Source organism: Gopherus evgoodei, chromosome 2 (assembly GCF_007399415.2).
Source record: "Gopherus evgoodei ecotype Sinaloan lineage chromosome 2, rGopEvg1_v1.p, whole genome shotgun sequence".
Taxonomy (NCBI): Eukaryota; Metazoa; Chordata; order Testudines; family Testudinidae; genus Gopherus; species Gopherus evgoodei.
This window is the reverse complement of record NC_044323.1, coordinates 994,119-1,015,270: the sequence shown is the minus strand read 5'-3', so window position 1 is coordinate 1,015,270 and position 21,152 is coordinate 994,119. Positions and strand designations below refer to the sequence as shown.

Below are 21,152 nucleotides of genomic sequence, written 5' to 3'. Positions count from 1 at the left end.
ACAGCACAAGAAAAAGAACTCCACATGGACTCCTCCTGAGGGTCGAAATGACAGCCTGGACCTATACATTGAATGCTTCCGCCGGCGTGCACAGGCAGAAATCGTGGAACAACAACATCGCTTGCCTCACAACCTAAGCCGTGCAGAACGCAATGCCATCCACAGCCTCAGAAACCACCCTGACATTATCATCAAAGAGGCTGATAAAGGAGGTGCTGTTGTCATCATGAACAGGTCTGACTATCAAAAGGAGGCAGCCAGACAACTCTCCAATACCAAATTCTACAGGCCACTTCCCTCAGATCCCACTGAGGAATACACTAAGAAACTACAGCATCTACTCAGGACACTCCCTACACTAACACCAGAAGAAATCAGCATACCCCTAGAGCCCCGACCAGGGTTATTCTATCTACTACCCAAGATCCACAAACCCGGAAATCCTGGACGCCCCATCATCTCGGGCATTGGCACTCTCACTGAAGGACTGTCTGGATATATGGACTCTCTACTCAGACCCTATGCCACCAGCACTCCCAGCTATCTCCGCGACACCACTGATTTCCTGAGGAAACTACAATGCATTGGTGACCTCCCAGAAAACACCATCCTAGCCACCATGGATGTAGAGGCTCTCTACACAAACATCCCACACACAGATGGAATACAAGCTGTCAAGAACACCATCCCTGATGATGCCACAGCACAACTGGCTGCTGAGCTCTGTGCCTTTATACTTACACACAACTATTTCAAATTTGATGACAATATATATCTCCAGATCAGTGGCACTGCTATGGGCACCCGCATGGCCCCACAATATGCCAATATCTTCATGGCCGACCTGGAACAACGCTTCCTCAGCTCTCGTCCACTCACACCCCTTCTCTATCTACGCTACATTGATGACATCTTCATCATCTGGACCCATGGGAAGGAGACTCTGGAAAAATTCCACCATGATTTCAACAGCTTCCACCCCACCATCAACCTCAGCCTGGACCAATCTACACGGGAGGTCCACTTTCTTGACACCACGGTGCAAATAAGTGATGGTCACATTAACACCACCCTATATCGAAAACCCACCGACCGCTATGCCTACCTTCATGCCTCCAGCTTCCATCCCGGGCACATCACACGATCCATTGTCTACAGCCAAGCACTGAGGTACAACCGCATTTGCTCTAACCCCTCAGACAGAGACCAACACCTACAAAATCTCCACCAAGCATTCTCAAAACTACAATACCCGCATGAGGAAATAAGGAAACAGATCAACAGAGCCAGACGTGTACCCAGAAGCCTCCTACTGCGAGACAAACCCAAGAGAGAAACCAACAGGACTCCACTGGCCATCACATACAGCCCCCAGCTAAAACCCCTCCAACGCATCATCAAGGATCTACAACCCATCCTGGACAATGATCCCACACTTTCACAGGCCTTGGGTGGCAGGCCAATCCTTGCCCACAGACAACCTGCCAACCTGAAACATATTCTCACCAGTAACTGCACACCACACCATAATAACTCTAGCTCAGGAACCAATCCATGCAACAAACCTCGATGCCAACTCTGCCCACATATCTACACCAGCGACACCATCACAGGACCTAACCAGATCAGCCACACCATCACTGGTTCATTCACCTGCACATCCACCAATGTAATATACGCCATCATATGCCAGCAATGCCCCTCTGCTATGTACATCGGCCAAACTGGACAGTCTCTACGGAAAAGGATAAATGGACACAAATCAGACATTAGGAATGGCAATATACAAAAACCTGTAGGAGAGCACTTCAACCTCCCTGGCCACACTATAGCAGACCTTAAGGTGGCCATCCTGCAGCAAAAAAACTTCAGGACCAGACTTCAAAGAGAAACTGCTGAGCTTCAGTTCATCTGCAAATTTGACACCATCAGCTCAGGATTGAACAAAGACTGTGAATGGCTTGCCAATTACAGAACCAGTTTCTCCTCTCTTGGTTTTCACACCTCAACTGCTAGAACAGGGCCTCATCCTCCCTGATTGAACTGACCTCGTTATCTCTAGCTTGCTTGCTAGCACACATATATATACCTGCCCCTGGATATTTCCATTACATGCATCTGAGGAAGTGGGTATTCACCCACTTAAAGCTCATGCTCCAAAACGTCTGTTAGTCTATAAGGTGCCACAGGATTCTTTGCTGCTTTTACAGATCCAGACTAACACGGCTACCCTCTGATATCAGGAGGAGGGAGACAACTTGTTCACCTTAGCCTCCAATGATAGAACAAGAAGCAATGGGCTTAAACTGCAGCAAGGGAGATTTAGGTTGGACATTAGGAAAAAGTTCCTAACTGTCAGGGTAGTTAAACCCTGGAATAGATTGCCTAGGGAAGTTGTGGAATCTCCATCTCTGGAGATATTTAAGAGTAGGTTAGATAAATGTCTATTAGGGATGGTCTAGACAGTATTTGGTCCTGCCATGAGGGCAGGGGACTGGACTCGATGACCTCTCGAGGTCCCTTCCAGTCCTAGAGTCTATGAGTCTATAAGATACGATGATCTCTCCCACCATCAGAGACAGCGGCTGGTGCTCAACTCTACGCCAATAGAGTAAGAGCTTAGAACCGGTGACTGCTGCCTCCCAAGTTGTGTCGACGCTTGAGGTGAAGCTGGAGTACCTTTCCAGGGCGCAAGCCTGGGAAAATGTTATGGAGGCCCTGAGTTGCCCATGCATCAGGACCCCCCTCTTGGCGTCACTGGTAAAATCCAGAGGAGAGGAAGAACCAATACGTCTGGTACCTAATCTGTTGCAGGAGTTGCCGGAAAGATACTAAAATATTAGTACCTGACCACCTTTAGGGCTCCCCTGCAGATTTTCTGTCTGAGTTTACTCACATAGATTTACATTCCCCTGAATTCACCCACAAGGCAGTGGGGCTTTTCTGTCAGGGTTTGCCCCCTTAACCTTATGCCCTCCCTGACTGCCCACAAAGCAGTGGATTTAAGGAGCCACAGGTAGTACCATCTACTCTCATTACGGCAGCAGGCATAGCTTGACCTGACGCTTACAGTCTAATAACCCCATTGTAAATGTATAGCCATTACGTGATGGTGGATGTCAGTCACAGCTCCCCCCCCGTGTGACTAATGAGAGCAGTTGATCCTGTCTTTCTGAGTATTTGATGGGATGCAGAAGAACAGGGCCCCTCCTTTACCTTGCCCCCATTCCTGCTGCGGGAAAATGTTTACTCCTCGACACCCAGCTTGGAGTGGTGGTTTCAGGCTCATAACATCAGTTGTGCTGTGATGCAGGAGGTATGTGAGCTAGAAGTGTCATGACGTCCAACCCAAATTGCGCTGTCTAGCACACAAGATTTCAAGCCAGGACGAGCCCTACTTCAGGTCTGTAGAGTTCATACACTGAGGCAATAAATTATTCATTGGGCCGTTAAAAAGTGTCAGGTTTTTTTCTGCACAGTATCTCTTAGCCAGGGGAGTTTCTTTCCAGATCAAAGCACTAATGCCTGTGTCTCTCTCTCTGTCATCTAGCAAATGATGGGACAGCAAACAAAGAGGAGGAGAAGCCCCAGGAGGGATGTCTGGAAAAGTTAAAACCAAAGGAGGAGGTTTTGCAGAGCCTACAGCAGGGAGCGGCTGCACAGCTGTCAAACCCTGCAGTCACCAGAATGGAGCAATCAACCCAGTGTGGCCGAGACTTCAGCCTGCTCAAGGGCTTTGTGGTGCAGCCGGGGGAGAAGCCCTTTGCCTGCAGTGAGTGCGGGAAAAGCTTCCGGCTGAAGGGGAATTTGGTCAAGCACCTGCGGAGCCACGCCAAGGTGCGGCCCTACAAGTGCACCGAGTGCGAGAAGAGCTTCAACTGCCAGTCGGAGCTGCTGCGACACCAGATGATTCACCGCGGGGAGAAGCCCTACAAGTGCAGCGAGTGCGAGAAGAGCTACAGCCGCAAGGTGTATCTGCTCAACCACCAGCGCGTGCACACAGGGGAGCGGCCCTTCCAGTGCACGGTGTGCGAGAAAAGCTTCCGGCAGAAGGCCGTGCTCATCTCGCACCAGCGCCTGCACACTGGCGAGCGCCCCTACAAGTGCACCCAGTGCGACAACAGCTTCAGCGAAAAGTCCAAGCTCAACAACCACTACCGCATCCACACGGGAGAGTGGCCTTACAAGTGCACCAAGTGTGACAAGAGCTACAGCCGCAAGGTGTACCTACTCAACCACCAGCGCCTGCACACCGGCGAGCGGCCCTTCCAGTGCACTGCGTGCAGCAAGAGCTTCATGCTCAAGACGAGCTTCATGAAGCACCAAAGAAATCACGTGGAAGAGAGTCCCCACCAGGGCAGCCCTGTTGCTAAAAGCCATGGTGGGTCTGTTGACCATCAGGGTAATGACCTGGGAGAAGGGCTGAAACACCACATTGAGTGTGGGAAAAGCTTCACGGGGAAGCCTGAGCTAGAGAGACACCAGCGGGTCCATGTCAGGGAGCGGCCACATCAGTGTGGCACATGTGAAAAAAGCTTCCGATATGAGGAATCTCTTAAAGAACATCAGAGTTTCCACAGCACAGAGCAAGGGCATCCAGAGGTTTCTTGGAGCCCCGGACAGGGAGCAGAGGCCGGACTCCTGGTTGTAAAGATGGAAGATACGTGGTAGCCAGTGGAGTTAACGTAGCAGGTGCGTTAGCCAGAGAAAAGGCAAGAGGAGGAGTTGAAACGTCCATGGTTTAGAGAGAGCTTCACCTCATCAGATATGGCTGTGTGTCTGAGCCCCTGGAGGAGAGGTGGAAACCCAGGCAGTGGACTTCCTTCTGTCACCACCTGAAAGGGGAACCAGGGACAGTAGCTGAGGAGGATTCTTCTCTCTCAACCGAAAATGCAGCAACGACACCATGGGGACACGCAGGGGAACCAACTTCTGCTTGGGAAACGTCCCCACATGATGGCAGGCGGACGAGACCAGGAGAGGAAGAACTAGAAGGGACATGAATGACTGGGAGTAGAGGGGGATGGGCAGTCTGTATAGAAGGCCTGTCGCTGGGCCTCGCTGGACGAGACAATTGCAATTGCTTGAGCTATAAACTGACATCTCCAGTTCAGCCTCATGGCCCAGGTCCAATCTAGTTTTGGAGGTCTGGTCTGCTCTTGTTACTAATGTGACCCTCGCTTTAGCCTTCACGCACCTTGAGGTCATGTGAATTCTCTAGTGACTCCAGTAGAAGAGGGACTCAGGAGTAAAATAAAAAGAGGAGATAATGAGAAATGCCCTGAAAGAATTGGGAACACATGGGAAGTTAATACTGCCGGTAAATTCAAAGAGATGTTCTCCCCGAGTCCTGACCCAGGAACTATCTGGGCAGGTCACCACAGTGGAGCTTTTCACTTGGGCAGGTGGGGTGTGTGTGTGTGGGGAAATAGTTGAGCTGCTTATTACCATGTAACATATACAAATCTGATCGTGACTCTTAAGACCTAATGTTAACACTGTCACCTCATCCTTCAGAGTGAAAAGGCGGTTGTTCCTACCTCCCCTGCAACACCACCTGGCCATTTCATTTCATTTTATATTGATGTATATACTGTAATTAGCATTGTCCACTGTTACCCAAGGCTTAACAGGGCCTCTTGAATGAGTCCAGCAATAGGGGCACGTACTGCTACATCTCAGCGAGCTTGCAGGTATCTGCTACAGTGTTCAGGATATTGTAAATATCATTATGAAGCAAATCACACTTTTAACATGGACCCTACTGCAATGTGTCGAGACAGGCAGTGGGGTGACGGTGCTCTTGCTTTCTCCTTCCAGCTGCTCATGTGCTTCTTCAGTCCCTCTTGCGCTGGTTCTCTCCTTACTGATTTTTAATATGTTTACACTAATCAGGAAGCAGAACCTTCACTCCCCCCGAAAAGATGCTGCTAACTCTTGCAATCTTGTCTCAAGTCTTGGGATACTGGGTGTTTTTCAATACCCATCTCTTACAGGCAACTCATTACAGGAGGCTCTAAGCTTTTGTTTAACACCTCCAACACTTCTGTTCCTTGTTGTGGAGAAAAACTTGAAAATGTGACCAAGTGTAACCTAAAATCTCAAGTATCAGAGAGGTAACCATGTTAGTGTGTATCCACAAAAACCACCAGGAGTCCTGTGGCACCTTCAAGACTAACAGATTTATTTGGGCACAGGCTTTCGTGGGTAAAAAACCCACTTCTTCAGATGCATGGAGTGAAAAATACAGCCCGTAATTTTCACTCCATGCATCTGAAGAAGTGGGTGTTCTTCCTATGAAAACTTATGCCCACGTAAACCTGTTAGTCTTGAAGGTGCTAAATCTCAGAAGGCAAAAAAGAAGAACTGAACATTTATCAGTTTTTAAATCATGATTTTGAGGGGCTGACTCACGATTTTTGAACCTGTGGCATTGGCAATGATTCAAGTATCTCTCTTGTGTGGCTACATCACATGGGTGGAGTTCCCCCCCTGTACAGAGACTGCTCAAGGCCTGTGTCCCATAGCGGTTACCCCATTTCAGCTGCTTCTGGCCTGACTCCTATATCATGTAGGGCAGTGTTACTCCTTTGACTTCAATGGAGTTACTGTTAATTTACACCACTATGAGTGAGAGTAGACTCAGCGCCTGTGTTTTCCTCACAGATTTTCCTCAAAATATGTCTGTCATTCCTCAGAATACCCCTTTCCTAACAAAGCCTTCCTTTTGATAACACTCTGTGCCTCTCTGGCTGCTGAGTTTGATAACACTCTGTGCCTCTCTGGCTGCTGAGTTTGATAACACTCTGTGCCTCTCTGGCTGCTGAGTTTAACCCATCCTCTGTATCATCATTTCTATTTTGGATACTGTGTTTTAAAAACTGACTTTGTGATTGATGAGAACTAAAGGCAAAATTTTAAGAATATGAGGGTGCCTTATTTACTTGAGCAATACAATTAGTAAACAAAAAAATACTCATTGCCAATGTCATAAGAGCATAAGAGTGGCCCTACTGAGTCAGACTAATGGTCCGTCTAGCCCAGTATCCCATCTTCCGACAGTGGCCAGTTCCAGATGCTCCAGGCAGTTGGAGGTTTAGGGACATCTGGTGTATAGGGTTGCATCCCTTGGCCATCCTGGCTATAGCCATTGATGAACCTATCCTCCACAAATTTACCTAATTTTTTTTAACCTAGCTATAATTTTGGCCTTCACATTGTCCACTGGCAATGACTTCCAAAGGTTTACTGTGTGGGGTGTTTCAGAGTAGCAGTCGTGTTAGTCTGTATCCGCAAAAAGAACAGGAGTGCTTGTGGCACCTTAGAGACTAACAAATTTATTTCAGCATGAGCTTTCGTGAGCTACAGCTCACTTCTCCGTATGCATAGAATGGAACACACAGACAGGAGATATTTATACATACAGCGAACATGAAAAGGTGGAAGTATGCATACCAACAGGAAGAGTCTTATCAATTGAGATGAGCTATCGTCAGAAGGAGAAAAAAACCTTTGAAGTGATAATTGAGATGACCCATAGAAGGTTTGAGGAGAACTTAACATAGGGAAATAGATTCAATTGGTGCAATGACCCAACCATTCCCAGTCTGTTTAAACGTAAGTTAATTGTATCTAATTTGCATATTAATTTGAGTTCAGCAGTCTCTCTTTGGAGTTTGTTTTTGAAGTTTTTTTGTTGCAAAATTGCCACCTTCAAGTCTGTCACTGAGTGGTTAGAGAGGTTGAAGTGTTCTCCCACAGGTTTTTGAATGTTATGATTCCTGATGTCAGATTTGTATCCATTTATTCTTTTGCGTAGAGACTGTCCGGTTTGGCCAATGTACATGGCAGAGGGGCCTTGCTAGCACACGATGGCATATATCACGTTGATAGATGTGCAGGTGAATGAGCCCCTGATGGCGTGGTTGATGTGATTAGTCCTATGATGGTGTCCCTTGAATAGATATGTGGACAGAGGTCGCATCGGGCTTTATTGCAAGGATAAGTTCCTGGGTTAGTGTTTTTGTTCTGTGGTGTGTGGTTGCTGATGAGTATTTGCTTCAGGTTGGGAGACTGTCTATAAGTGAGGATTGGCCTGTCTCCCAAGATCTGTGGGAGTGAGGGATCATCTTTAAGGATAGGTTGTAGATCTTTGATGATGCGCTGGAGAGGTTTTAGTTGGGGGCTGTAGGTGATGGCTAGTGGTGTTCTGTTATTTTCTTTGTTGGGCCTCTCCTGTAGTAGGTGGCTTCTGGGTACTCTTCTGGCTCTGTCAATCTGTTTTTTCACTTCAGCAGGTGGGTATTGTAGTTTTAAGAATGATTGATAGAGATCTTGTAGGTGTTTATCTCTGTCTGAGGGATTGGAACAAATGCGGTTATATCTTAGAGCTTGGCTGTAGACAATGATCATGTGGTGTGTCCTGGATGGAAGCTGGAGGCATGTAGGTAAGTATAGCGGTCAGTGGGTTTCCGGTATAGGGTGGTGTTTATGTGACCATCGCTTATTAGCACAATAGTGTCTAGGAAATGGACCGCTTGTGTGGATTGGTCTCGGCTGAGGTTGATGGTGGGATGGAAATTGTTAAAATCACGGTGGAATTCCTCGAGGGCTTCTTTTCCATGAGTTCAGGTGATGATGATGTCATCATTGTAGCACAAGTAGAGTAGGAGCGTTAGGGAACGAGAGCTAAGGAAGCATTGTTCTAAGTCAGCCATAAAGATGTTGGCATACTGTGGGGCTATGCGGGTACCCATAACTGTGCCGCTGACTTGAAAGTATATATTGTCCCCAAATGTGAAATAGTGGTGGGTGAGGACAAAATCATGAAGTTCAGCCACCAGGTTACCTGTGTTATTATCGGGGATACTATTCCTGATGGCTTGCAGTCCATCCTTGTGAATCTATTTCCCTGTGTTAAGTTCTCCTCACACCTTCTATGGGTATCTCAGTTATCAGTTTAAAAGTTTTTTTTTTTTTCCCTGCTGATTATAGCTCATCTCAATTGATTGGCCTCTTCCTGTTGGTATGGGTACTTCCACCTTTTCATGTTCTCTGTATGTGTAAATATCTTCTGTCTATGTGTTCCATTTTGTCAAAGTTAGACTCAGGACTCAGTTTGTCAGACCACTCTGTTTTATTAGCACAGCGCTCTGCTAATGACACCCAGATAATGTGAGCACCATGCAAGAGACAAACTATCTTGTTTATACAGGTAAAAGGGCAAGACCTTAACAAGATAACAAAGGAAGCAGAATCTTATAAGATTACCTGGGCTAGACATGCATATCTTATTTCCTTACTAACTATTACTGACCTTCTTTTAATGTTTTGCCATTAGCACCCCTGTTTATGCCTAATGTTTCTTTTCTTGGCACCTATATTTCAACATGTCTGATTTCTGCTTAAAGGTACATGCAACGTTTTAATCCATTTTTATTTTTACAATATAATTCATTCTACTTTCACACATTCTATGCATCCTAAGAAGTGAGCTGTAGCCCACGAAAGCTTATGCTGAAATAAATTTGTTAGTCTCTAAGGTGCCACAAGTACTCCTGTTCTTTGTGTGGTGTGTGAAGAAGTACTTCCTTTGTTTAAAACCTGGTGTCTATTATCTCCTATCCCCCCCAGCACAGTGTGGGTGCTAAAGATGGAACTGAGCCTGTTACAACCCAGGGAGAGGGAATGGGGAATTTACCTGTCAGCTCTCAGAAGGAAAATGCAGGTAACTCACAGCATCCAAAAATGGGTTGGTCTGGAGGAGGGAGCCAAAAGGCCTAGAGTTATTTTGGATTCTTTTAAACACTCCCCCTAAATCACTTACAATAAGCTACCAAGCAAACTTTCTAACAACTTTGCATTACAAATAGCTTCAGCCCTTTTCCTCCTCACTCCCTGTGGGTTTTACGGCAGGCCTAGTAGCCCAAGCATCACTCCCTGTTTTGTTCTGGTCCCAGACCTGGTTTTCTGGGGGACAATTTGCTACTGGCTGGAATCCCCCCCCCAGGCCAAGGCACCCCCCCGCAGAGAGCTCGGGGTCACCCCAGGTGGGGCCCATGGCCCCGGCTAGCAGCAGGGGGTCAGTTTTTTGTCCCACTCGTGTGCCGTGGACTAGGTGCCCCTCTCCCCCATTGCTGTCCCGAGCTCTCTGGCTGGCGGGGCCGCCCGTGCTCTGAGGACACGGGGATGGGCGGGTTCCCCGGGGGCGGAGCCTGTTCTCGCCCGGTGACGGCGGGGAAAGGGAGGCGATTCCCGCTCCGCCCGCCGCTCCCGGCCCCGCAGCCAGGCCGCGGCTCCCTCCCTCCCTGCCGGCTGCGCTCGCTCTGCTCCGCCCGGTAGCGGGGCCGGCCCGTGGCGAGGCGGCGCCGGGACTCTGCCCAGCCCGGAGCGGGAGCGGAGCTCGGGCTCGGCCGGGCCCGCTGGAGAAGCCCCGCCCGCCCGCTCGGGGGGGCCATGGCCGAGCGGGCCGCTGCCCAGGTAAGGGCCCGGCGGGCGGGGGAGCCTCGGGCCCCGGGAGCTTCTCCCCGCCCGGCCTGGGCCCCGGGAGCCGGGCCGCGGGGAGCGCGGGGCTGCCCGGCCGGGCGGGGGCTGAGCCCCGGGGCGGGGGCGGCCGAGGCTGGTGCCCGGCGCTGCTCCCCAGTTACACCCGGGGTTTGACACCCGCCCCGGCGCTGGAGGGAAGGAGCCCGGTTCCCGGGGGCGCCCTTGGGCGCACGTCTGGCCCAGCCCGCTCCGGCGGGGGAGGGTCTGGGTCTGGGCCTGGGCCGGAGCCGGAGCCTCCCTTGCCCCGGAGAAACCCTCCATCGTGTTCGGGCTTCGTTCTGTTGTGTTCAGCCTCCGGGGAGCCGCCGGCAATGGGCACCCTGGGGTGCTGTGGGTCCCGGCCGGGGGTGCAGAGCGCGGGCTTGGGGACAGTGTCAAACACCAGCTCCTGGCTGGAGGAGCGCACTAGTTACTGGCCCCAGTATAGGACTAACTGGGTAAAAGTGAATGGCCTGTTGCGTCGGGTCAGGCTAGATCAGGGGTTCTCAAACTGGGGGTCGTGAGCTGTCAGCCTCCACCCCAAACCTCGCTTTGCTGCCAGCGTTTATAATGGTGTTAAACATATACAAGAATGTTTATAAGGGGGTCGTATTCGGAGGCTTGCTGTGTGAAAGGGGTCACCAATACAGAAGTTTGAGAACCACTGGGCTAGATGATCGAATGGTCCCTTGTAGCCCTATAGCCTATGAATATTCCATACTTCATATGAGTCAGACATTGTGGGGTTTCCGTTTCAAATCTGCTTTAGTACAGGAAGGGAAACAGTTTCCCCCTGTGTGGATCCTGACTGTAGGAGAAGATCCAGCCCCAGATAGCGCTGAAGGACTCTTAGGCTTTTTTTTTCCTGACACTGACTTTCAGTTTCTCTTCTTGCACACAGGCTCCTGCTGTCCGTGAACACACTCCTGTGAGCGAAGCCCATCATCACACTACACAGATCTCCTTGTGGACAGTAGTCGCTGCCATCCAAGCCGTGGAGAGGAAGGTGAATTCCCATGCCACGCGATTACTGAATCTGGAGGGGAGAACAGGGACAACTGAGAAGAAGTTAACAGACTGTGAGAGGACAGCGATGGAATTTGGTAACCAGCTGGAGAGTAAATGGACTATTTTGGGAACTCTGATCCAGGAGAATAACTTCCTGCAGAGGAGGCTAGAGAACATGGAGAACCTGCTAAGAAACAGGAACTTTTGGATCTTAAGACTGCCCCCAGGCACTAAGGGAGAAGTCCCCAAGGTAACAATATCCCAGCTAGTGTTGGGGGTACAAACTTAGGTACTGAACGGGTTTTCCTATCTTCTGAGATGCAGGCCCTTTAATTCACCGCTGTATAAGAGTGTGGATGCAGGGTGTGATCTTATGGGCTTCATGATGTCCAATAACTCACTGGCCAGACTCAGTTGGTTCAGTCATTTATGTATAATGTACAGGACATCTGGGCTCTGTTTCCAGCTCAGTCACTGTTTTGCTGTTCACCTCCAGGAAGTGCTGATGTGGAAAAGTATGTTCCTAATATTAATGCAACACTTCTGTTGCAATTTGGAAACAGTGGTTGGAAACCTAGATGAGAGCCAGTGCCGTGTGCCCAGCCAACCAGACGCTCTCAAGAGACTACTTGCTGCAAATACTGCATTTAGTCAGTGGGAGGCGAGGGTGCTCTGCACCTTTCAGGAGACACACATCTTTTAGCTGATTTTGGCCCTGACTCTTCAAAGTTTCTGCTAAAATTGTTGGTCCAGACTTGGTGCATCAAAGAGCACACCATAAGATACATTCCCTGCCATAAGGATCTTCTCCAAAGCCTGTGGAAGTCAATGGCATTCACTCTGGGCTTCGAGTCCAGCCGTTACAGTCTAAGAAACACGCTTATTGTAACCCTTGTGATTCCAGGTGCCGGTGACATTTGATGACGTCTCCGTCTATTTCAATGAGCAGGAGTGGGAGAACTTAGATGAATGGCAGAAAGAGCTTTACAAGAATGTGATGAAGGGGAACTATGAGACCCTGATCTCCCTGGGTAAGGATCGGTTTTCACTCTCTGATTAGAAACAGTTCCTACTCTGGTTCCCATTGCAGGTTATTCTCCAGTTCTTTTGATTTCCATGGATCACTACTTTCCAGAGCATTAGCGATAGACTGCTCATATCACACACCCTCCTATTTAAAACTCTTTTCTTCTAATATCTAGTTTTCCCAAATGCTTTGAAGGATGTGAAATGTCTCCCATTGACTTCCAAGGACTTCGGATCACATTCGGCAAGTTTAAGTGACTTGCCAGGTCACCCAGGGGGTCTGTGGCAGAGCAAGGAATTGAACCCAGATGGGCTGAGTAGCAAGCCCGTGCCTTAAATACAAGACCCTCCTTCATTTCCACAAAGAGCCAGATCACCCCATCCTGTGGTAAAATCAGACTTCTGCTGATTTAAAATCTCAGTCCTAGCATTGTAACAGCTAGTTCTTTGAGCGTATGTCCATAGGGTGCTGTACCGTAGGATGCACGCATGCCATGCACTCTTGACCGGAGACTACCAAGCAGCGTCTGCAAGCCCAGGCCTGCCAGAATGGCACTTCCAAATGACGGGCTATAGAGGGGCGCAGACCTGCTGTCACTCAGTTCCTTCTCAACTGCCTGCAGCTCGAGATGGAGTGGTTGCATGTCCGCTGGTTCTCCGCTTCCTGCCTTTCTCAACATAGTGATTTATTCTTAGTTTTTGCTTTATTTGTATCATTATTTTATTTCTGCTTTTAGTTTTAACACAGCTGCCTTGGGAGGAGGGATCTCCCCACCCTTTTTCTTTCTATCATGCGTTTTGCTGCATTAACGCTCTGCATTATGCCAAAGATCCCCGGGTTTAAGTCCTGCCAAACCTGCCGCAGGTCTTTTCCCTGTAGTGACAGGCATTTGAGCTGCTTTGCAGACAGCCACGTTCTGTCCAAGTGTAAGAGCAGTTCCGGGTTTAAAGGCAGGTCTCGGAAAGACAGAGAGGCTAGACTGAAGCTCCTTCTAATGGAATGCTCACTAGCCCCAGTGGGGCCTGCCGCCTCCTCTGTATGTTGGCCTCCACATTCCAGGCCACTCCAGCAGCACTTGGAGAGGCGAGGACTTCTGAGAAGAAGCAGCCTTTTGCCTTATCAGGGAAACAAGAAAGAGGGATTGGTCACCCACTAGATCCCACTCTAAGGAGGCCTCGCGTCCCTCGAAGGGCACAGCTGAGGCTCCGTCTGATTCCAGGACCGACAAGAAGCAGCATGCAGAGAAGTCTTCTAATAGCACAGGGAGTCATATACCTCTGTACCGAGTGACCCCTCTCGGCACTGAGATGCGCACAGGCCTCCTTCTCACACTCCAGTACTGTTGCCTTCCCTGCACCAGAGCTTGGCGGTCAAAGAAGTTTCTCTACAAGCCTCTCCGGTACCACGCTCACCATCTCAGCACTACGCCCTTGTCCAGGCTTTGGTACAAACTCAGACTTGTGCATACCGTAACCCTTCAGTACCCTCCAGGTTTCTCTCTCCAGATGGCCTTTTCATACAGAGGAACCGGCGTCTCCTCTATCACTGATCTCTACGAAAGCTCCTTCCCTGGTACCGCTCAGACACCTGCAGCCACAATCCTCCTGGATTGAACGCCGGTCAGACGTCCAGCCTCTGCTACTGGCACCCGTATCTGGTTCTCCCACTTTCAGCCCAGGGCATAATACTTCTTTGGACTCTGACGTCTCAGTACAGGGTTCTTTTTCAGCATTGTTCCATATGGAGATGGATAGCTCAGTGGTTTGAGCGTTGGCCTGCTAAACCCAAGGTTGTGAGTTCAATCCTTGAAGGGGCCACTTAGGGATCTGGGGTAAAAATCAGTACTTGGTCCTGCTAGTGAAGGCAGGGGACAGGATTTGATGACCTTTCAAGGTCCCTTCCAGTTCTAGGAGATAGGTATTTCTCCAATTATTATTATTATTTTATTATAAGCCATGCTGAGCCACTATTTTGAGGAGTGCTCAGTACCCCATCAGATGCTCCATATCCAGGCGTTGCAAGTATCTATGGGAACCTTCCCCTATCAGCCCGTTAGTTGAGCTTCCTGGAATCCCTAGGATCACCTTGGTGAACAACTGTATAGAGTTCCATCCAGAAAGAGGCCCCGGTACTGCCAGTACCACATCGCTCTAGGTGAGTTTTGAGCATGGAAGTAACCCATTCGGATAAGGTCCAGTCAATTCTCCTCTCTAGCAGTAAAACTAGTACTTGAAAACTTACCTTCAGAAGTGGAAAAGCTTCCATTCCTGCTGTTCTCTGCACATGTCTCAAGCATCAGAGGTTCCACTCTCCAAAATCCTGGGCTGCCTGTTAATCCACTTCTGTGAGAGGCGGTAGCTACGTCGACGGGAGAAGTCCTCGTCTTGACATAGTGTGTACACCGTGGGTTAGGTCAGTATAACCGTTGCTCAGAGTTGTGAAAAATCCACACCCCTGAGTGACTGAGTTATACTGATGGCAGGTCCACACTATAAACTTGCCTTGCTCAAAGTACGTTTGGCTGCTGTCACAGTCTTCCACTCACCCATTGAGGGCTTCTTGGTTTTTGCCCACATCACTATTATGCCAGATTCCTCAAGGGACTACACAACTTGTTTCTCCCTGTAGAGACTCCGGATCCCAAGTGGGACTTTAATGTGGTTCTCAGTGCCCTGAGGACCCCCAGCTTTGTACTTATGGTCACCTGTTCTCTCCTGCACTTCTCCCCCAGGACTTAGTTCTTTATAGCCATCTCTTAAAGAGTGGGAGAGCTTGGTGCCAATTATGGCAGTCCCGCCATTTACTACCTTCTATAGAGATGACGTTACACTGCATCCCCATCCTCGCTTCGTTCCTAAGGTCTCTCCAAAATACCGCATTAATGAAGAGAGACGCCCTTCAGTGTTTTACCCAAAGCCTCTAGGGGAGAGACCAGTCTACTTACACTAGGTGTCAGAAGGGATCTCACTTTCTACCTTGACAGGGCTAAGACCTTCTGGGCTTCTCCAAGATTATTTGTGTCATCTGCAGAGAAGAGGAATGGACAACCTATTTCAACTCCCAGACTGTCTAAAGAGTTTCAGGTTGCATTTCAACCCGTTAGAACAGCACACTCCTCCAGAGCTCACTGCACAGCTATAGCTCTGCTGAAAGATGTTCACATAACAGAAATGTGTAGGACTGCAACTTGGTCTTCTGTTCAGAACTTTACCAAGCAGTCCACCATCTTACCTACTTCTAGGGATACTACCTTTGGTGAAGCAGTCCTCCAAACAATCATGAACTTGCCTCCCCATCAAGTTACTGCTTGGGAGTCTCCCCTGGTGGAGCACCCATAGGGACATATATACACTTGAAGGTGGAGGAGAGGTTACTTACTTTATAGGACCTTGAGTACTTTGAGATGCTTTGTCTCTATGGATGCTCCACCTCCCACCATCCTTCCCCTCAGCTGTACAGCTCTGCTAGGTGGTAGAGAAGGAACTGAATGGTGACGAGTCCACTCCTCCTTATAGGCTCTTGTTTGGAGGCATAAGGGGCTGCTCTGTGCAGGTCTGCAGATATTGCTTTGCTGTCTCTGGTTGAGAGCACACAGGTGTGCACGTCTCTTACGGTGAGCACACCCATAGGGACACAACATCTCAAAGAACTCAAGTTACTGTAAGCTAAGTAACCTCTCCTTTTGTGTCACTTGGTAACAGAGCATAGAGCATTCCTCTCTGAACTGTCTCTGCCCTCGAAGGGGCTCTGTAGACTTTGTTGAGGGTTAGGTTCATAAACAAATGGGTTAATATTCCACTGTGCATATCAACTCCCCTTCTGTGTGGTGACCCCCGGCTCTTCTGCTGGGGAGCACACGCAAGCTCCACAAGGAATGGTATCCTCTTATTACAGGACCCTTATTAGGTATTGGCCTTTTTTCAGATCTGTCATCAGCTCCACCAAGAGAAGGGGAGCTGGTTTAAAATCATTCAGTATTATTTGATGAATATTAATAGGCCATGATGTTCCCTTAACATCTGCTACCATGAACAGACTACGCTGTTTCTAAGCCAGATGTTTTATCGCGCATTGAGCGAGGGGAGGAGCCGTGTGTCGGGGATCAGTGGGAATCTCTGGAAGGATTGGAGGAAAGAGTCCAGAAGAAGGAAGGGCTGGTGGAAGGAGAAATCCCTGTGGACCCCAGCGCAGATGAGTTCTACCAAGTATCACGAACCCACACGTCCACTGTAAGGGCTTGACAGTGCAGGGTTTGGGTGAGGGCTGTGTGAGAGTCATTGGCAGGGCTGCTGAGCCCAGCGCTTTGTTACTCCTCATCCAACAAGCTGAAGGAAGATGAGAGGAGCGGGGCTGCAGGCCAGTGGGCCAGGAAGCGCCCTGTGGTCAGCATATGAGGCACTGAACTCCCTGTTGGAAGTGCAGCTCCAGAGCACACTCAGGTGAACTGCTACTCCTGGCTGGCAGTAGGAGTCTCTCAGAGCCCTTAAATTACCTGCCAGGCGCGTCGTTTTCATAAACTGGATTTACACTTTAAAACCTACATTCAGCCAGGCCCTGTCTCAGCCCCTGCCACGCCCCCTTTTCGCCCTAACCTCTGCCCAGGCAGAAGTGAACCCACTGAGACAAGAGGATGAGAAGTGGGCATGGCAGGGGCAGCTGTGTGACCCTGCAGGCAGCAATATTACAGGAGTGTGAGGATTCCTTAGGCTCCCCGGGAAAAGCAGTCCATTTCCTAGCAGAGATCTGCTTTCCTGAGGATCACCAGTTCTGCCTCTGTTCAGCTCAGGTTTAAAATCACATGTAAGGGCCTGGTGACTATGAATAAAACACTCATTTCCCCTCATCTCTGTCTCCATCAATAGGCCATGCCATTTCCAACCCTGACATCCTGCCCCGGGCTGAAGGAGGGGAGGAGCCGTGTATCGGGGCCCTGGGGGGTTCTGCAGACAGAGAAATTTCCCAGGAGCCCAGCACAGGTGAGCAGTGGGTTCGAACTCGGACTCACTGAGGGGAGTGAACAGCACGTGGCCCATCAACTTGTATAATCGCATCTGTCTGGATGTGTTTTCTCATCTGTTTTCCCTTCTCTTCACAAAATGTTTCTCACCCTTCCTCCCATCCCAGAGAGCTGTAGCCCCAAATCCTTTGCAGAAAGAGGTCAAAAGGTGTTGGTAAAACACACACTAATTTGTTGCTGTTTCTCATTAACATAATCACCAGTTTCCACATCTGACACTTTAACCTGGATTAAAGAAGAGGAAGAGCTGGATGCTGGGGACCAGCAGGAATTGGGGGAAGGAAGAATTCTCACAGGCTCCAGCATGGGTGAGCAGTGACTTGATCCTGCAGGCTGCTCTTGTGCAAAATTCCCATTGGCTCGGGGGGGGGGGGGGAGTGGGTGTGACGGGTTGTCCTGCTGCTCTGGGATGCCTCCTGATGTACTGAGGTTCCACTGCGCCTGCCTGAGCCACCAGCCTGGGTTCCCTTAACACTGTACTGCTATGCAGCCTCTCAAGCCCTTCCCCAGGCTTCAGGCTGCACTTTACCAGCACACATACGGGTAAGGACACTCCCAGGTGCAGAAACGCAGACACGGAGATCAGCTCTGCATGGGAAGGCTCAGCTAAGGAACTGCCCAGTTACTCAAGTGCCCTCCCCCTGAGTGTAAACCCAAAAGAACTGTACAGCACAAGTTCATAAAATTTGCTCTCTCCCTCAATGTGGAGAGAGAGATGCACAGCCTTTTTCCCCCCAGTTATGAATTCCACAAACTGGTTTTAGAGAAAAAAAAAGTTGAACTACTAAAGATAATTTGAAGTGATCGTGTGTGATAGCAAATAGACCGAAGCAGATTACCTTAGTAAATGAACAAAACCTGCAAACTGAGCTTAAAACACTACAGAGGAAGGATATAAATTAGCAAATTCTCACCCTGAATGATAAACAGGCTGGCAGATTCATAAGGCATAAACTGCCTTGGTTTGCCCAGGTTTTCATACTCAGGTTAAAAATCCTTCTAGCCGGGGACCATCACTTCCGACAGTTCGGTTCTTGCCCCCCAGGTGTTTCCAGGAGTGTTGTTGCAGAGGGAGTGAGATCCCCCCCCGATGTCATTGTCCCCCTTTTATATCTTCTCTCCACTTGCTGGAAAGCTCTTTTGCTGTGACCTAGATCAGACATTGTGCAGTGCTATCTCTGAGAGCTTTCTGTTGTACACGGTTCCTGGAGTAATCCTTGTGTTTGTGTGTATTTCCTCAATAAGCCAGTAACATTGTTTGGCCTTTTTACTGTTGTACCTGAAAGGCTGCTTGTGGGTGTTTCAACCCAGTGTGTCTCAGTAACACATACATAGCCAAACTTCATAACTTCACGTACAACAATAGCACATACAATCCAACGCGATATTAATGTTTAGCAGAGCAAGACTTTGAGTGATACTTCACAAGACAGACTTTGTACAAAAGATATCCTAACTACATGACAGTGGTGAATATTGAAGTGTCAGGGAGTCCCAGTGGGGCTCTAAGGGATTGAAACATCTCAAAGGAGGTGAGCGGAGTAGTACCTGCGGCTCCTCGGAGCTCCTCCGCTTCTGTGTGCTCTTACCTGTTCTAAGTGATTGTTTGTTGTTTGTATTGCAGTCCTGAATCAGGGCCCCATTGTGCTAGCTGCTGTGTGAACACACAACAAAAAGATAATCTCTGCCCCAAAGGGTTTACAGTCTAATAGTAGTAGACATCTTTCAGTTTTGGGAGCCCATGGGTGTGCGCCCCTGAGAGGTAAAGAATTTACTCAGTTGGTTTTGTGGCTAAAGAGACCCACCTGAGAGAGAGAATCTCTGCCGCATCTGTCACATTTAAAGGTGGTGTCTTGATCCTTTGGGCTCTGCCTTCTGCAGGCTCTTTTCTCCTCTCCTAAACTGGATGTCTTCCTCTTGGAACTCCGCAGACCTCTGTTAAGCTCTTGTTTCCAAAGGCTGTGGTGTTGAGTGTGATCTTCCCATTTGTCCACATCCACTTCTTTGAGGTCTCGCTTGCACACATCCTTGAAATGCAATTTTGGGAGTCCTTTGGGTCTATTTCCAGATGCCAGTTTGCTGCAGAGGATGTCCTTCGGGGTGTGCCCATCATTCATTCTGCACACATGCCAAGCTAGCGGAGGCGTCTCTATTGGAGGAGTGTTTGCATGCTGGGTATGCTGGCCTGTTTGAGCACCTCAATGTTGGTGACTCTGTCCCTCCAGGAGAGTCCAAAGATTCAATGAAGGCAACGCATATGAAAGCTGTTGAGCCTCTTTTTCTGATGAGAGTATCAGGTCCCTGTCTGGCTCCCATACAGAAGTGTGCTGATAACACATGCGTGCTGCACACAGATCTTTGTGTGTTCTGTCAGTTTGTTGTTTTACCAGACCCTCTTCTTCGGTCTAGACATTGTTGTGGCGGCTTTTCCAATGGAGATGTTGAGTTACCTTTCAAGTGAAAGGTTGACTGCAATAGTGGACCCCAGGTATGTGAACTCATTCAACACTTAGAGTTCATAGTTGTTGATCTTGATGGAGGGTGCTTCCTCAACTCCTCGGCATGTCTTTTTTAGGCTTATAGTAAGCTTGAAGTCTTGGCAGGCTTTGGAAAAACTGTCCATTAGGCTTTGAAGGTGAGCTTCTGTGTGGGTTGTGCACCGTCAGCGAAGAGAAGGTGTTGGATAAGGGCCTCCTGAGTCTTTCAAGATTGAACAGCTTTCCATCAGACCTTGTGTGCAAGTAGATTCCCCTAGTTGAGGAACCAATGCTTGTTTCAGTAGCAGGGAGATCATCCCAAACAGAACTGGGGCAAGTACACAGCCTTGCTTAACTCCACTACGAATCTTGAAAGCCTCAGAACACTGAGCCATCATATTGGACTGTGCTGTACATGTTTTCATGGAGGGATCGAATCATGCTTAAGAGCTTGGGGGGGCATCCAGTCTTTTCTAGAAGCGGAAATAGTCCACTTCTGCTGACAAGGTCAAAAGCCTTTGTGAGATCGATGAAGGCTGTGTAGAGGGGCTTCTTTTGTTCCCTGCATTTCTCTTGTGGTTGTTTCAGTGGAGAAGATTCTGTCGAAAGTAGACCTTCCAGCTCTGAAGCCGCTCTGTGACTCAGGATAGATTCTGCCTGCAAGGGTCTGGAGTCTATTCTAGACAACTCGGGCAAAGGCTTTTCCCATAATACTAAGAACAGAAATGTCATGATAGTTGTTATGGTCACTCCTGTCACCCTTGTTTTTAGAGAGTGATGATGTTGATGCCCCTCATTTCTCATGGTACTTTGCCGCCTTTCCAGCACAGGCAGAGCAGCTCATGGAGATGTCTCAGTAGAACAGATGTTCTGCATTTTATGACCTCAGACAGTATGCATTTATTTCCAGGGGCCTTTCCATTGGGGAGGCCATCTATGGCAAGGCTAAGCTCCTCGACACTTGGTTCATTGTCGAGTTGGTTCATAACAAGCAGGCTTTTGATGGCAGTGATGGCTATGTCCGTAACAATATTTTAATAAGAGTAAAGCTTAGAGTAGTATTCTACACAGCGATCCATCTGCTTAGTGCGGTCATTGA

General features: G+C 48.9%; 2 protein-coding genes across 4 annotated transcripts in view; both read left to right on the top strand.

Moving 5' to 3' along the window:
* Positions 1-5,113, top strand: part of LOC115645277 (zinc finger protein 777-like) — a 40,029-nt gene extending 34,916 nt beyond the window's left edge. For all 3 annotated transcript variants that reach the window (XM_030549677.1, XM_030549678.1, XM_030549676.1), the window contains one exon: positions 3,551-5,113. In XM_030549677.1, the coding sequence (XP_030405537.1) occupies positions 3,551-4,671 (1,121 nt within the window). In that variant the 3' untranslated portion in view covers positions 4,672-5,113. The remainder of the gene's footprint in view (positions 1-3,550) is intronic.
* Positions 5,114-9,705: 4,592 nt separating this feature from the next.
* LOC115647269 overlaps positions 9,706-21,152 on the top strand; it is a 31,754-nt gene continuing 20,307 nt past the window's right edge. Inside the window, 6 exon segments of the mRNA XM_030554173.1 lie at positions 9,706-9,727; positions 11,426-11,782; positions 12,437-12,563; positions 16,595-16,750; positions 17,422-17,535; positions 17,780-17,884. Coding sequence (XP_030410033.1) covers positions 9,722-9,727; positions 11,426-11,782; positions 12,437-12,563; positions 16,595-16,750; positions 17,422-17,535; positions 17,780-17,884 — 865 coding nt within the window. The 5' untranslated portion in view covers positions 9,706-9,721.